This window comes from Schistocerca gregaria, chromosome 1 (assembly GCF_023897955.1).
Source record: "Schistocerca gregaria isolate iqSchGreg1 chromosome 1, iqSchGreg1.2, whole genome shotgun sequence".
Lineage (NCBI taxonomy): Eukaryota > Metazoa > Arthropoda > Insecta > Orthoptera > Acrididae > Schistocerca > Schistocerca gregaria.
In genome coordinates, this window is record NC_064920.1 from 522,366,709 (window position 1) to 522,383,477 (window position 16,769).

General features: G+C 38.1%; 1 protein-coding gene across 4 annotated transcripts in view; it reads left to right on the forward strand.

Annotated features, from left to right (window-relative positions):
- The window catches only part of LOC126354919 (uncharacterized), a 514,129-nt gene that overhangs the window by 278,180 nt on the left and 219,180 nt on the right, over positions 1-16,769 (forward strand). The window contains exon 1 of one of the 4 annotated variants that reach the window (XM_050005028.1): positions 4,447-4,587. The exons of the other annotated variants lie outside the window; for them this stretch is intronic. Coding sequence (XP_049860985.1) covers positions 4,558-4,587 — 30 coding nt within the window. The 5' untranslated portion in view covers positions 4,447-4,557. Of the gene's footprint in view, positions 1-4,446; positions 4,588-16,769 lie in introns of those variants that run through there. 4 annotated transcript variants of the gene reach the window in all.

Below are 16,769 nucleotides of genomic sequence, written 5' to 3' on the forward strand. Positions count from 1 at the left end.
TGAGGATACGAACTGCGCTGACACAAAAACGATAAAGCTGATTCACCCCTTTTAATGATGCGTAAACCGAAACAACAATTTCAAATCACATTTAATTTCATTAAAAGGGGACCAATGATTTAAATGACAAACATATAGCTTAATGGATGAAATCTGTCTATAATATTTTGGAAATTTGTATAAAAATATATTACTTCTTACGATTTGTGCAGTGAAAATATGTTTCATGAGACTATGTTGATGCACTTAACTTGTCGAATGTTATCTATACGAGCGAATAGGGAATCTACGTGGTATGGAAACTTCTTATCAGTATGTATAATTTGCAGTATTCTGATTTTCCCGTCATGACAAAGTATATAAAATTCATATTCCTCAAACAGAAACAGCTTCAACAAACCGCTATAAACACTATGGATGACTGGTTTACAAAGTCATAGTGCCCTGAACATAATTGCTGTGTCGAAGATCTTCATATTATTAAACACCACACGAGAGTTCGTGATATGCATTCGCAGAAAGGTGCAATAGATTTGACATTACTGTTTTGGGTGTCAAGGATAGGCAGAAAACAGGTGCTTGTTGGTGGCTTACCTTCTGACTGCTATCGTTGCCCAGTGCTGTTACTTGCATTTCATATTTTTCTGAAGATTTTGATGAATGGGGACAGAAACATTTGCCTTGCTGGCCATTCGACTCGTTTGGGGCTGACGCTAACAACGGCGTGGGTCCTTGTATTGTTGATATTTGTGTTACGTCCCGGTTCGTGCTGTTTTTCCGAGGATATGCGAAAATTGTTAAATAAACTGTCCAGCTATAATTGCTTGGCCATAACTGGGCTGTGGCACCCGGGGCAATGAGTCCGGGAATAATGTGCCCTGGTGCCCGATGAAAAGAACTGAAAGAAGTAAGGAAACATTAATATGGGAAGGAAAAATGGAACAATCAGTACTATCAGTCAAGACTAGTTTTCCGCTGTGTTAAAATAATCAAAGATCGTTTTGGAAATAATTCTGAAGTTAAGAGATGAGAAACATTCATCTTGTTCTGGACATCCTTCGGAGGTTTAGATATGAGAAACATTTACACCCAATCAGGTCAAAGATTAATCTCGAACATCAGTTAATAGTATTTATAGAACGAAGGGAATAAGATGTGAGCAAGCACATAACAGTACATTCGTTTGAGGTATCGACAACGAGGGGGTGTTAGGGACCAGTTTCTGGCTAGGAGGCAGGAAATCCACCATGTCATTTTCAAACGACCCTTCCCGCATTCATCTGAGATGATGTAGAGGAAAGCGCGGAAAATCGAAATCTGGACTAGCGGATGCAATTTTAATTAATACTGAACTCCGCATCACGTCACTCTATTATTCCCAAATGGAGTATGTGTAGAGATGTAATATAAATACGGAAAGGTTGAAGTCTTTAAGTACTATGATGACTCATTTTCCAGAGGAAATCACTGTACAAATGATTTCACATCACTGCTGAAATATAACTTATGCGCTGGTTGCTTGAATGGAAGTTTGCTGCTCCCTAACTAGAAGACAGCACATGTCAAATCGAACTACGATAATGACCGCAGAACTGTCCCATATCACTACCATGGATGTACAGTCCTGTGCATACAGACTGATTCGTGATTCTTGTAATGTTTATTTTTACATGATTACTTGGAGATAATAAGATAGCCGTTGTCAGCGCAGTCCGTGAAAGAGAAGCCGAGTAAGGTTAAAAACTATGATCGTTGAAACTGTTCTGCTTTCTTTTTGTAAATCGAGGCGAGTGTATATTCGGTGATTTTAGCTTCGTTGCATAGTGTTTCGCATAAAACTTGGTAGCGTAGCAGCGCTAGGTTCCTATGGTAAAGCAAAGGGTGGCTGAAAGGGTAGCACGTGGACCCAACGGCTTTCTCTTCTGCGTGAGTCAACAGCTGACTCAGCAGCCCGCGTAGCATAGCCGATACCATCGGCCGTTTGGTAATCACGTCAAAGGCTTAGCCTCTGCACAAGCACTCACTCCGGCAACAGCTCACATATTCTTCGAGCGAAGCTAGTGTTAATGAGTGGTGCATCACACTGCAATATGACAGTCAACGTAAGCAGCTGTCATTAGAACCTAATTACCAGTTACGGCGCTTTCAGTTGTTGATAAAGCAGGTAAAACAACAGGCCAGAGTGCTCGTCACCAGACAAGACTAAATAAGAAATTCATTCTAAGGAAGTTTGGGTGCTTGCATTCATTCTCATCGCTGTATGTTGCAGGTGTGGCGTTCATGTTTTTACGCATATAAATTTCTCAGACAAGTTTCAGGGAATAAGGGAGCATGAAAAACTAGAAATTTTGAAAATGGAAAGTATACTAGAAAATAAAAAGTTACATTTTAACACAGAACGCTGTTCAGCTGCTTGCCCGAGGGTCAGCTCACACGGATAGTTTTGCGGCCTGACCAGCTGCAGAAAACACTCCAAACAGATCGAGGCGCTCATTCACAGGCTTCCAACAACAAACACGATACGTTTCTTGAGTTCACAGGCAGTACCGCCACTTCATAGGAAACTGAGAAAGGCTAAGAAAAAGTAATAATGACCGGTATTCTGAAATGAAAGCAGAAACGACTGAGGTAACAGCATCCCTCGCTTAGCCATAGGCTGCAGAGCTGTGTCCGCCATCGTTGAGCTTGGTGAATTACGATAAGGATGAATGCACACTTCGATATTATATCTAGTAAGTTATGATTTTCTCAGAGTTGTAAGAGTCTGTTGCTGTTATAGTTCCGAAATCAGTTGCTGGACACACATTGAATTCAATCTCTCAGATGAATGCGAATTCCATTATGTATGTCTCTGAATTCACTTTCTTGGAAGTTACCTTAAAACAGTTTGCTAAGCGCTGAATTAAACAAATTTGATATAGTATTATCTGCAGTGCCAACATGCTCACCGGGATAGTGACACCGTTAGCCTGGCATTCAAACTACGCAGCTTTTCACCTGGTATCTCATATCGAGGCCTGATCTATACTTAATCCAACGAACTTTGAAACATATACGTGTGTAGTTGCAGAAAGTGTTTTAGGGTACAGTTCATAAGCCTTACGATTTGCTTTGTTGCATTATTTTGTTCGTTTATTACCAGTGTTAAGTGTTAGGACCGATTAGGACACGAGATTTTCCCGCACCACTCCAAGATTACGTCAATCAGAGGGTGTTATATACGGAACTGACACTTGAGATTTTTAAACGGGTCTTATGTTATGCTTGGTGATGAGTTCTGATTATTGATATGATCTGCTTCCGAGAATCAAATGAATTTTCAAATGCGCAGGGCCTATACAGAGTAAAAATTCCTTTGCCTGCCTTTTTGTTATTGATAATCTTCGTTGTTATTCAGGATTAAAATGCTTATACATCGTAGATTTCATGTGAGGTTTCACAACTAGTAATCACAACTACAGCTATACCAAATTTCTTAAGTTGGCGGCTCATGCTTGAAACTTATAAACCACGTGGTTTATACACATTACCGAAGCGTGAGGCGGAAAGTTTCAGCCTCGGCGGGAACGAACCAATGTAGCCAACAGATAGGTACATCGAACGGATTTCAAGGGTAATGCATCAAGCTGGGAACAACTTAATGCAGCGTGCTAATTTGCTTGTGGCTACACTAGAGAAAGTGAAGCTGCAAACAATAATTCCTATTGAAAAATTTCGAGAATAGTTTCAATTTAGTGTACGACAGAAAACCAAGAAAACCAACAAAGTGTAGCTCTCCGAATAACACAAATTCTGTGAATACGACGAGATCCAAATAATGAAACACTCATGAAAGTACACAATCTGCACATTACAAAAACCTGTTCTATTGCAAGAAAATTGATGCCTGGCTTGTTTCTGAACTGAGAATGAGTGAGCCATGTTATATGCATACTACTCTGTCTTAGCTGTAAATACAGTTTGTAACGTTTCGGAGCATGCTTTCCTTTCATAATATGATGTTTGCTTTCAGGCTAATAAAATATTTTCGATTCGAATAACGAAAGTCGCCTGAATTTAGTATGCCCCTTTCGAGCATTTTTCATCTACTGTCTTCTTGGGTATAGGGAGCCATTCGAGACTGACGGGATTTTATCTCCATTCGAGACAGACTCTAGGTCTGTCTATAAAATAGCCTCTGAAGGAGGACCTTGCACTTTTTACCTTGCTCAGGAGCGCTTCCAACTGGCTCTCGGGCGACGTGTAGATGCACATTTCGGGTCAAGAGAAAAATATCAAGCATATGCGAAAACTTGAGGGAATACCCGCACGAGAAAACAATAGCTTGGCTCCGAACTTCGTTTTGGGAAATATCTTGGCATTGGCATAAAATTGAAAATATCTCTTGTATCTTTTGTTGGTCTGATGACTATTTTTGCGTTTGTATTTTACTCGCCGGTCGATTTTCGCCCTACGTTTAATCTCTTCACAAGTATGTCGGACTTGCTTTATACTCCATCAAATTCGCAGTCGATGATTAATAGACACTGATACTGTTTCCTTCCAAGGTAGACTTACATGGAAATTCACACCAATATGAAGAATATGGTAAGGTACTGCATCTTTCTTGTGCCCGTACACAATATTTAGGTTTCTTTCTGCTCATTCACGAATGGAACATGGGAAGAATGATTGCTTGTATGCCTCTGAGGGAAAAATCTATTTTGCTAAATTACTGGTTGTGGATTATAATGGTTTGCAACCAATATGTGTTCAGATGTCTCATTGACATGCAATGAAGGAGGACAGTCTGCATCTAGACAGACCAAGATGTCAGATGAATAAGACCTGGATAGTTTCTCAGCAGTGGCCATAAACATGTTTTGAGCAGTATTAAAGTTCAGCCCTGTAAGTGAACCTGTTTAAAACAAGAATGTTGAGTGACCGAAATAAACATTAATTATATCCTATTGATAATTTTGTTTTCTAGCGATAGAGCAGTGACTTCCTAACTTGCAACACCATGCTGTGAAAAAGCTACAATAATTGTAATCTTTTAATTTTATTCTTGTGTCAGTGTAATCCTTGTACAGTCCACCCAACCTAAAGGGTCAGAGCTGTACTATTGATAATAAATACTGTTTCCCAATTTTATCAGCATCATCTCTCTTGGATAGGTATATGTGGGGTTGAAAATATGTATAGAAGTTGTCCAGGAGACCGACATATATGATTCTCTAAGCAGGTTCTGGGGAAATGTAAATGTCTCCCAGTGAAGATTTTTTTTTAATATTCCTGTTTCAGCCTCTTTCTAGTCAAACAAGCCTGTGACAATTCTCACCACTGTGTCTGTGTATACTCAATATCCGTTGTTGATCTGTCCTGTAACTTGAGCAGTATTTGAATGTGGACTGTACAGGTATTTTGTACATAGTCTGATGTGTAGGCAATCTGCAATTTCCCATTATCCTGCGAGTGTAATTAAGCCTCCCTTTTGCTTTACTTACAACTGAGCTCTTAAGGTTGTTTTACTTCATATTTCTTCACATTTGTATTCCTACAAATTTGTATGTCATGACATTACCACTGTTATCCAAAGATAATGCACATTTATTGTTCCATAAAGTAAAAGACAACTTTGCATTTCTCTACTTTAATAGCTAGGTACCAGTCTTTACATCAAACTGATATTTTATTGAGATATAAATTACTATAATTACAATCAACTTAAGGTAGAGTTCTCACGTACGTCTGTACAAAGGAATTCTATGGAAGTGTAACTCACATAGGAAAGTGCTTTCATACAAAACCCTCTTTTGACCAATTATTCACTCTTGTTCATTCATTTGGAACCCTTAACAATTTAGATTAGCAGAAGATTAGATTAGTAGTTGTTCCATAGATCATGAATATGACACTTCGTAATGATGTGGAACGTGTCAGGTTAATAAAAGGTGTCTCTACAAGATATTACATTACACAAAATATTACATGACACTCTTTTTTTTTGGGGAGTTGGGGAAATTACCCACTTACTACATCCAAAAACTCATCTAATTAGTAGATGAGTTGCCATTAAGAAATTCTTTTAATTTCCTTTTAAATGCCACCATACTTGAACTTATCTAGAAGTATTCCATGATTTACACAATCAAAATCCTTTGATAGATCACAAAAAATCCCAATAGGTGATTTCCGGTTACTCAGAGCATTTAATATTTCATTAGTGAAAGTATATATAGCATTTTCCGTTGAAAAACCCTTCTTTAAACCTTACAAAGGTGTGAAGCTACTCTACAATACATTTTGGATAAGGCAGTCAGATGAGTGATTGGATGGTAGTTGTTGACATCAGACATATCCCCTTTTTTATGCAGTGGTTTGACAATGGCAAACTTCAGTCTATCTGGGAAAATACCCTGCTTCAGAGAGCTATTACATATGTGGCTAAGAATCCCACTTATTTCTTGGGAACAAGCTTTTATTATCCTGCTAGAAATACCATCAATTCCAAGTGAGCTTTTATTCTTGAAAGAGTTTATAATCTACCTAATTTCAGAAGGAGAGGTGGGTGGAATTTCCATTGTATCAAATGGGGTGGGTAAGGTCTCTTCCATTAACTGCCTTGCTTCTTCTAATGAACATTTAGATCCTATTTTCTCTACAACATTTAAAAAATGATAATTCAAAATGTTTTCAGCTTATTGTTTATCAAGTTTCCATTCGCTTTGATGGTGATGTCATCATTCTGTACTCTCAGTTGCCCTGTCTCCCTTGTAATATTCCAAAGAGTTAGAAAGTATTCAAAGAAGATCTGTACAGCTTTGTTTAGTTAGTGTAAGAGGATCACAGAGATATTCAACGGACTACAATATGAGACACTGCAAGAACAATGATGTGTGTCTCAAACAACCTTATTCATAAAATGTTGAGGCCCACATGGTAAACCAAGTCAAGAAGTATTATATTACCTCCAACAGGCATGTCATATAATGATCACAATGCTAAAATTACAGAAATTTGTACGTTTGTTGTGGTTACCAACGGTTTTTCTACTAGTGTATCACTTGTGAATGGATTAGGAAGGGGTGAAAATGATGGTACAATATGCATCGTCCACCATACTCCATACAGTGGCATATAGAGTACTTGTCCACTAGGTCTTTAATGTCCATGATGGACAATAGGTATCCTACTGGACTTTCTTGGAGTGCACCAGAAGTTACTTCAGTCCTTCCAGATAACTCTCCATCCATGATAATGAGCTGCTTCCTGTCTGTCAAGAAACAATTGCATACCTTGTTGCGTATTCCATTGGAACATGTATTCTTTAGAAGGCACTGGTGTGTTCTCAGGCAACAGGTTTCTGAATGCCTAGGAACTTTGAAACAACCTGATTGCAGTACTTCAGTGGTTTGACTTATGATGTGAAATGTGAACAGTGCGAGTTCACTTGATCAGTTCTTTTCTAATTTCTAAGAAGACAGTTATTTTGTTCCAGTAAGGTCATTATGTTTAACTCAGAATATGTTCCAGGATTGTACTACAGATACATCTGACTAGTATGAGATGTTTGTCTTGTGGATCAGTATTACTTCTTTTTTTGTAAATGGGTGTATGACTTGTGCTCCTTGGCAGTCACAGGAAGAATTTCTTTGGTCAATGAATTTGTGTTGAATTATGTTCATAAGAGTATATCATTCACTTGCAAAATCTGTAACGCATGTAACAGATATTCCATCCGGCAGTAGTTCATTATTAAGTTTTAGCAATTTAAACTGCTTTTAAACACCATTAATTCTGGCTTTGATAACCTTGTCACTGATCTTTGCAGTGATGCAGTTACTGAATGGTGACAACATTACTTGATGTTCATTCTTTCAAGAACATTTGAAAACAGAATTCAACATTCAGCTTTGTTTAACTATTTTCTGTTTCAATTCCTGTCTCATCCACGAGTGTCTTGACAATGACTTCTGTGCCACAGACAGCCTTAACATGTGACTAAAATTACTTGTGGTTTTGGGGCTGGTCCAGCAGTAACATTTTGCAGAGGTTATTATTAACAACTTCATGCATTACCCTTCTGGTACACAAGCTCATTTCAGTTAACATCTGTCTACCTGTGCTTGCTTTGCTTTGTGCTGTTAGTGCTTTTTTCTCATGAAGCTTTGTGATATAATCTGTATCTGACAGGGGCCCCTATTATCTTCAATTGTTCTTTTAAGTATATGTCTTACCAGAGCTTGCTGACTATCCATTTGAACTTGAGACACAAAATCCCTGTTTCCTCAGTTTGCTAGACTCAGACTTTTTTTCTCTAATGTTAAACTGTAGGCCCTGCCATAACTGAATGGGTAAGTCCATTTGGAGCTTAGAGAAAGGCAATGGCATACCGCCTCCAATAGAACCTTTCCTAGGAAAGCACTCGTGTTATAAAAGATAAACGCCTATTATACATTTTACAGAACATGTAGACTCTTCTGCTAACTTATCCAACCTTTTATTTCGTGGTGCCTACTTCTGTTACAACTGCATTTTCATCATTGATGTTAATCTCTGTGTGAACATAATCAAATGGTTTGAGTCTAGTATACTTCCATAATGGCTAAATTATTAATGCTTCTTAGATTTATATGCAGTCCTCACACTATCAGCAATGCTGGTAACTGGCTATGGTATGTAATGCAACCATATACCATTTAGTGCAACACATACAGTTCTCAACTTTGTGGTGCAAGTGTAGGATATGACAACCCAGGTCAATGTAATTTCAAACTGTTGTAGGCCTACTTCAAGAGGCATTGCAGAAAGGTTGAATAGGAAAAGGAAATGGCAAAGAGGAGAATGACACTGGGAATCAGCAACACAAGCTGATTGGAAGTGGACAAAACTAAAGGAATAGAAGAGGATGAACAGCAAAAGTAGAACCACATTGCAAAATTACACCATCTTTTGACTTCCATAGTGATGTATTTGCTCTGGAGTATAATAGATTTATCCACTGATGTGCAAAAGCTTAAGAGAGTATCTTTCAACTGAGTCAGTGGGGAATAATGCCTTAGTTTTGAGTATACCAGGAGTGAAGCAGTTTGCGTGCTTCCTCATTAATAGAAAGACCTCAGACATTCATCTTCATGCTAATACTTTGAATAGAAATTAATGTTTTTAGCACTTTTCAAGCCAAAATCATGTAAGTGATCTTTACAGATTGTGATGTCAGATAAGATTCATATAAAAGAGGTATATTAAAATGATGTGCATGTATTGCCAGTGTTACAATTATAAAAGGTTTGTAACAATGGGGGTAAGAGGTTTCCTGCCAGTATGTAACTAAAATATGATGACAAACAGATAGAAGAAGCTGACAATATTAAATTCCATAAATTACAGCTCAGTAATAAATTCAACTGGGAGGAGCATAGCACAGAACTGTTGAAGTGCCTAGACAGCTCTCTGTCTGCAATGTGAATATTGTCAAGATGTAAGTGGTATAAAAATAAAGAACTTACTTGCTTTCCATTATGTAATATGGGATTATTTTTTTGTGGTAACTCTTCAAGCCAAGCTAAAGTTTTCAGATTCAAAAACGTGTAATAAGGATTATTTGTGGTGTTAACTCAAGAACATCCTGCAGAACCCTGTTAAGGTAACTAGGGATATTAACTAATGCTTCCCAATGTATTTATTCCTTACTGAAATTTGTCATTGAAATATGTCTCTTTTTTCAAACCAACAGCTCATTTCATGAAATTAATACTAGAAATAAGAATAATCTTCACATAGCTTTAAAGTCATTTACTTTGGTCTAAGAAAGGTGCCCATTATTCAGGAAGACATATTTTCAATAACTTGCCAGCAGCCGTAAAAAGTTGAACTGCAAATAAAGTTCAGTTTAAGAAGAACTTAAAGAATTTGCTTGTAGCCAACTCCTTCTACTCCACAGCGAGCTTCTTAGTAGAACGTATATATAAAATAAGTGTTGTAAAATGGATTTTCTGTTTGATGATGCATGGCTACAATAGCTTAACAATTATTATAGGCACTTGAGTGTATTGAACATTTGGATGTTTTGTGACAAGTTTAAATGAAAATATATTTAAGACTTGTTTTACTTACTGCACATCCATGACTACCATTTCTACTGTGATCTTTGGAAAATACATTAGCATACTTATTTTCTTTGCAAACATTTATTGTATACTCTTGATTTTCTGACATGTTCTACACCCTGAAGGATCTCCTTACTATGGATCTGTCAGAATAAAAGGTACTTCTAATTTAATTTAATGGCACTAATCAAAGAGTTAGAACTGTCTAGTATTTTCACCCAAGTAACAAAGGATTTTGGTACATAAATGTGCCTGATTGTTGATATAGCTACTCTTGTAATGTACTGATACTCGGGTACTTTGGTGATAGATAACATAAATGATGTGCAGTACATGGCTTTCAAAAATATACTTGCTGAATATATTTAATTTTTGTACCACTGAAAAGATGGGAGAGACAGATACTAGTGTCAGTGGCAATGAGAAACAGCTAAGTTCGCTTACTTGGTATTCTGCACTTGGTATCTGATGTGGCACTCTGTGTACATGTTCTTTCTGCTGAAAAATATCTTCCAGATATATGTCAAATAATGAACATCAGACTGAAGTAATGAATATACTATTTCTTCATGTTTATTTATAATTAAAGTCACTGTGTGATCATCAGCTTTGCCACAAGCAATGATTTCAACCTATAAGCCAGGTGGGCACTTACAATCAGACACTATATGACACGATTTACTAGCGGCAGCTTAATGCACTATTTAGATGATAAATTTACTTTTTGGTGGCTAAATCTCGCAGTGGTTAACATTTTGATAATTTAATATGAACCAACTGACTGACAGCAACACATAAATGGATTAATTGATTACTTGGTTTTTGCAAAATGAGTAATAGCTTCTGATTGATTTATATAAAGTACATATACACTGATAAACCAGAACATTATGACCTCTACCCACCAGGACATTGGATGCCACCTGTTGGCATTGCAGGCATGTGACACACTAACAAAAGTATGTAAGCAGAGTAGACTTGGATGAGGGGTCATCGTAGCAAAGATATTGGTTGCAAATGAGGAAATCTATTGAGATAAATGACTTTGATAAAGGGCAGGTTATTATTATGCAGAGCCTATGAACGAGTATCTCAAAATTGGTGAAGCTGGTTGAATGTTCACAAGTTACTATTGGGAGCATTACTGAAAGAGGTAGAAAGAGAGTGAAACTACCACTAGGTGCTAAATGTTGGATGCCCACTACTCTTCACAGAATGCGGGGTTTGGAAGCTTTTCTGCTCTGTAAAGTAAGATGGATGGTGATCTGTAGCATCTCTGCTGAGAGAACACAATGCTGATGTATGCATAAATATTTAGGAATACATTGTTCATCCAAAATTGTTGAACATGGAGCTCCGCAGCAGTCCACTCCTATATGTTCACATGTTGACCCAGTGACATCATATATTAGTACTGCAGTGGGCATGAGGTCATCACGATTCAACCATTGATCAGTGGAAATATGAAAGCTCTTTGAGTGAATCAGATTTTTTTTTACACTAGGTAGAAGGTTGTCTTCACAAATACCATTATTGAGGTGAATGGCAGCTCAAAACTTGTAGCGTGCTGTAGACGCAGGTTGGTGGGAGCAGTTGTATGCTGTGGAACACATTCTCCTGCACCTGTATGGAAGCTGTGGTAGTAATCGAAGACATGGTGACAGCTGCAAACCACTTGCATCCTGTCATGCTAATGTCTTCCTTGATTGCAAATTCATCTTCCAGCAGTATAACTGTTTGCATCTCAGAGCCAGAAACATGCTATAGTGGTTTGAAAAGTATTATAGTGAACTCACATTGATGTCTTGGAAACCAAATTTGTCTGATGTAAATCCTATGGAACCCATCTGGGTCGCTGTGGGACGTTGTCATCATGTACACAAATCAGTGGTCCTTATTTTCTTGAATTACTTGACCTGTGCATAGACATCTACTGCTGCATACCTCCACAAACCTACCAACAAACTGATGAATTCCTGATATGCAGAGTTACTGATGTTTTTCATTCCAAAGACGAACAAATATGCTATAACCGGGCGATCATAATTTTTTGTCACATCAGTGAACATTTTAATAGCTGAAGAAGGACTGCCTCAATCACTGATCTGCACACCTACTTGTAGCTGTACATAAGATTGAAAATTAAAATTTGTCATTATATTTTCTTATATTGGCATAAAAGATAGCAAAATTAGAGTAACTTTTATTCTTTGCCAAAACAGAAAGTCTGTTTAACTATGAGTTGTACAACCAGAAAAAATGTAAAATTAAAATTCATATATTATAAAAATGATTTTTACTTATGCAGTGATTTCAAACCCAACCAAAAAGTTTCTAGAAGGTGAACTTTTCAATGCTGAATAATTAACAAACTAGTAAGTTATTCTAGTAAAAATAGGCCTTTTTAGAATCAGAAAAATCTGGGTTATAAAACTGTGCTACTGAATTTTGGAAAGAGTTGAGTTTTTTTTTGCAGCATGTGATTTTTGAATATGAATAACTGTTGAAGTAGGAAGTGTTTGGAAAACGTAAAATGTTTGTTGAAAAGAGGAGAAAGAAGACCTTTAAAGTAGCTGTATCAATTAAGAAACATTAAATTATTGATATTTCCCTAGAAAAAATATTTCCAGGTGAGCTAACTAATGTGTTATCATTATTGATAGAGGAACTATACACTTATAACAAAGTTGTGGTTGTGTGGCTTGGTCAGTGTAAGTGGGCTTGATGACAGGTCTTGAATTGTGCTTCGACGGCTGGATCAATGAGAACGACAGGTCATGTGTTGTGCTTGAATGGCTGCGTCGGTGGAAGTAGGCTCTGAAGGCTGGTTATGAGATGTGATTAGGTGTCTTGTTCAGTGGGAGGGGGCTTTAAGGGCAGGTCATGAGTTCTTGGATAGCTTGGGTGGTGGCAGCAGGGACTGAGGGCAGGTCATGAGTTGTGCTTGGATGGTTTGGTCATTTGAGTGGGCTCTGAGAGTGAGATATGAGTTGTGCTTGGATGACTTTGTCAGTGGTAGTGGGCTGTGAGGGTTAGTTATGAGTTGTGTTTTGATGGCTTGGTTGGTGGGAATGGGTTCTGAGAGCAGGTCATGTGTAGTGCTCCATGGCTTGGTCACTTGGAGTATTGCCTACAAAGGAGAAGATTCCAGCATTGAATCCCAGTCCATTGTAGTTTTAATCTGCTAGAAAGTTTCAAAACAATGCATGCTCCACTGCATAGTGAAAAATTGATTCTGGAAATCAGCGGGTAGGTTCTTCATCTCAGCCAAGTTGTGGTGGCCTTAAAACTGTGGTTTGAGAGATTTGATTGCTTCAGAAAAATAATGGAATAGTGTGAAATGATGAATGAATTAAAGTAATCAGTTATTAGATATTCATAAAATCTGTTTGTTGTGGAGTATACTCCCACAAAAGTCCCTAAGTGGGAACTTTTGACCTATGCTAATTTAAATGTTCTTGCATAATGTTCAGTGAAAAATAAATGATATCTGCTTGAAATTTTACTACCTCTATCATGAAATCATCACTTAAGACTATTAAGCCCCAGTGAAACTTAGACCATTAGCCTTTGACTTGAAACTGCTGCACATTATTTAAAACTTAATATAGACTATGCAATAGCTACAAGGGTTCCTATAAAGGAATGTTTGCATTTTTAGTAGACATTAAATATTATTTACATCTAGGGAAAATATGCTTTTGACATCACATTTCAAGAAGTTCTCTATTGCATGGTTATGTTAGTCTTACAAGTAGGTGGACGCACTTCTTAATGTGGCATTATTGGAATCAGTAATTACAAATCTTCTGCAGAATAATAATAAGTTTACTTTCCTGTTGATGTAGCCATTGTTCTGAGATAGTGCAACAGCTCATGCAGCTTTTATAACTTGCAGGTTTAGTGTAATTAGTTTGTTACATTTGTGATGAGATATCACATATGTCTTAGATGCTGGTTTGAACTTTTATGTGGATGTGAGACAACATAAAATAAGTTTTATAGAAGTTGTCATTTCACTACTAAGAATCAATACTTATTCTCATTTATACAGAAAAGATCACAAGGTGAAAAAGTAGCTCAACAGTTTCAGTAGTAAAAAAGAAGGGAAAATAGTTAAACAAAATGAATTTTTCACTCTGCAACTGAGCATGCACTAATACAAAACTTCTGACAGATTAAAACTGTTTGCTGGACCAATATTTGAACTCAGCACCTTAGCCTTTTGTAGGCAAGTGTTCCCACCAACTGAGCTACCCGAGTATGACTCATGACTTATCCTCACAGCTTTACTTCCCAACTTCTCAAAAGTTCTGCAAAATTTGTGGGACCAGCACTCCTGGAAGAAAGGATATTGTGGTGATGTGGCTTAGCCAATGCCTGGGGGATGTTTCCATAGTGAAATTTTAACTCTGCATCAGAATGTGTGCTGATATGAAACTTCCTGGAAGATTAAAACTGTGTGCTGGACCGAGACTGAACTCAAGACCTTTACCTTCTATGGGCAAGTGTTCTACCAACTGAAGTACCCAAGCACAACTCACAGCCCATCCTCACAGCTTTACTTCTGGCAATGCCTCATGTCCTATCTTCCAAATTTTGCAGAAGCTCTGCTGCAAAACTTTCACGACTAGCACTCCTGGAAGAAATAATATTGTGGAGATATGGCTTAGCTTCAGCCTGAGGGATATTTCCAGAATACATTTTTCATTCTGCTGCAAAATGTGCACTGATGTGAAACTTCCTGGCAGATTAAAACTGTGTGTTGGACTGAAAATTGAACGTGGGATTTTGCCTTTCACTTGATCTGGCACACAGTTTTAATCTACCACTCCAGAGTAAAAAATTCATTATGGGCACATTCCCCAGGCTGTGCCTAAGCAATGTCTGTACAAAATTATTTGTTCCAGGAATGCTAGTTCCACAAGTTTCGCAGGAGTACTTCTGCGAAGTTTGGAGTGTAAGAGATGAGATTCTGGCAGTAGTAAAGCTGTAAGGGCATCTTGTGAGTTGTACTCAAGTAGATCAGCTGGTAGAGCACTTACCCACAAACGGCAGAGGTCCCAAGTTTAAGTCTTGGTCCAGCACACACTTTTAATCTACCAGGAAATTTCGTTAACCAAATAGTGGCCAGCCTTGAAAATATGGTGCATGAAAAACTTTTGTGTTTTCGAAAGGAAAATTGCACAAATAACTAACGGAAGCTATCTCTGATTTATTAGGCAATTTGAAATCTATTACAGAACACTACAGGAGCAGTACAAGCTGTCTTAGGATAAGAAATTCAATCCAAGTCCAGTTCATGCCGCATCAGAGATCTACCAGTAACAACTACAGCCTGAAATACAAACACAATAACACAAATGACTACTCCAGTTGGTGCTCACTTCATTCATTGCATGACAGCTGATTCAGAGTGACCATGGAATAGTTTATATTAGGGAGTCTGACATGATCTTGTCAGACAGTGCTCTAGATGGCAAGCTCCATCAATGTCCATGGGAATGGCTGTGGAAGGCTGGGGTAGGAGGAGGCTCAATGGAAGTTGGACAAGTTGCCCCAGGTTGGAGGGTCAACCAGGAGTGGAGAAACAGGCAGATGCGAATGGGGATTTTGGAAGAGAAGTTGATTTCGATGGCTTTGCAGAATTCTGCGGATGGAAGCTGTGGAATGTATTGTGGACCAATGGTAGATGGAGATCACCCCAGGATAGTGTCCAGATCTGTGGGTCTACCTTAAGGCAAGAGGCCTCAATGATGATGTGCACAGGTAGTGGATGCAACATGTTTGAGTGATTGTGTTGAGGGTAGCCATGAAGCTGCTCCGCTGAGTTGCAGCCTTCGATCAGGGTGGCCCTGTAAACTGGTAGAAGACCATAGAACATTAGTTGTGGTGTTTGATGTCATTTCCTCACAAGTGGCAGCTGTGACATGGTCTTCCATTGGCTGAATTCAGTAACCCAAAACACTCAAGGATGGTTTAATGAAAGATAACATGCGCAGACTGCACTTTAGTCCTTTTGTTGCTAGTCCTAGGTTTGAAGTTGTGGATATGTTCTTCTGGAGGTGCATATGTAACAAAGATGTCACAGAGGTATACGGCACAGTTCAGAATACCTTGCGGTAATTGATTCATAAAATGCTGGAATATGGCAGGGGCTGAAGAGATCTCGGAAGGTTACTAATTATAATGGTGGAGCCCATATGCCATATTGAGCACTAGTTAAGCTTATGATGCTGCATCCTAACTGTGACGACAGTTTTACTGAATAATGTGCCGTGGCCTAACTCTGCAAAGAGTTCATTCCAACTTGATAGTTGATAGGTGTTCACATCAGCTTGTGCATTTATCATTACTTTAAAATCACCACAAATTCCTAAGGCCCTCTTTAAGTCTGTGCATTGTAAACTGTGGAGTGACCCATTCACTATAGGGGATAGGTGTTAAACACACTCTATTGGTGAGTCTGTCAAGTTCTGTTATAAGGATGTCCTTTCAACCCAAGGGCACTGAGCAAACTTTGAAAAGTAGGAGGCAGCTGTCTCCTTGAAAGTGACCTGATCTTTAAAATAAATAGCTTTCTATAATCCATCTGAGGAAATTTCAACATATATATCAGAGAGACTCTTTATGATAGTGCAACACTCTCAGGACTGTGGGGTGTGTACTCTTTTTCAT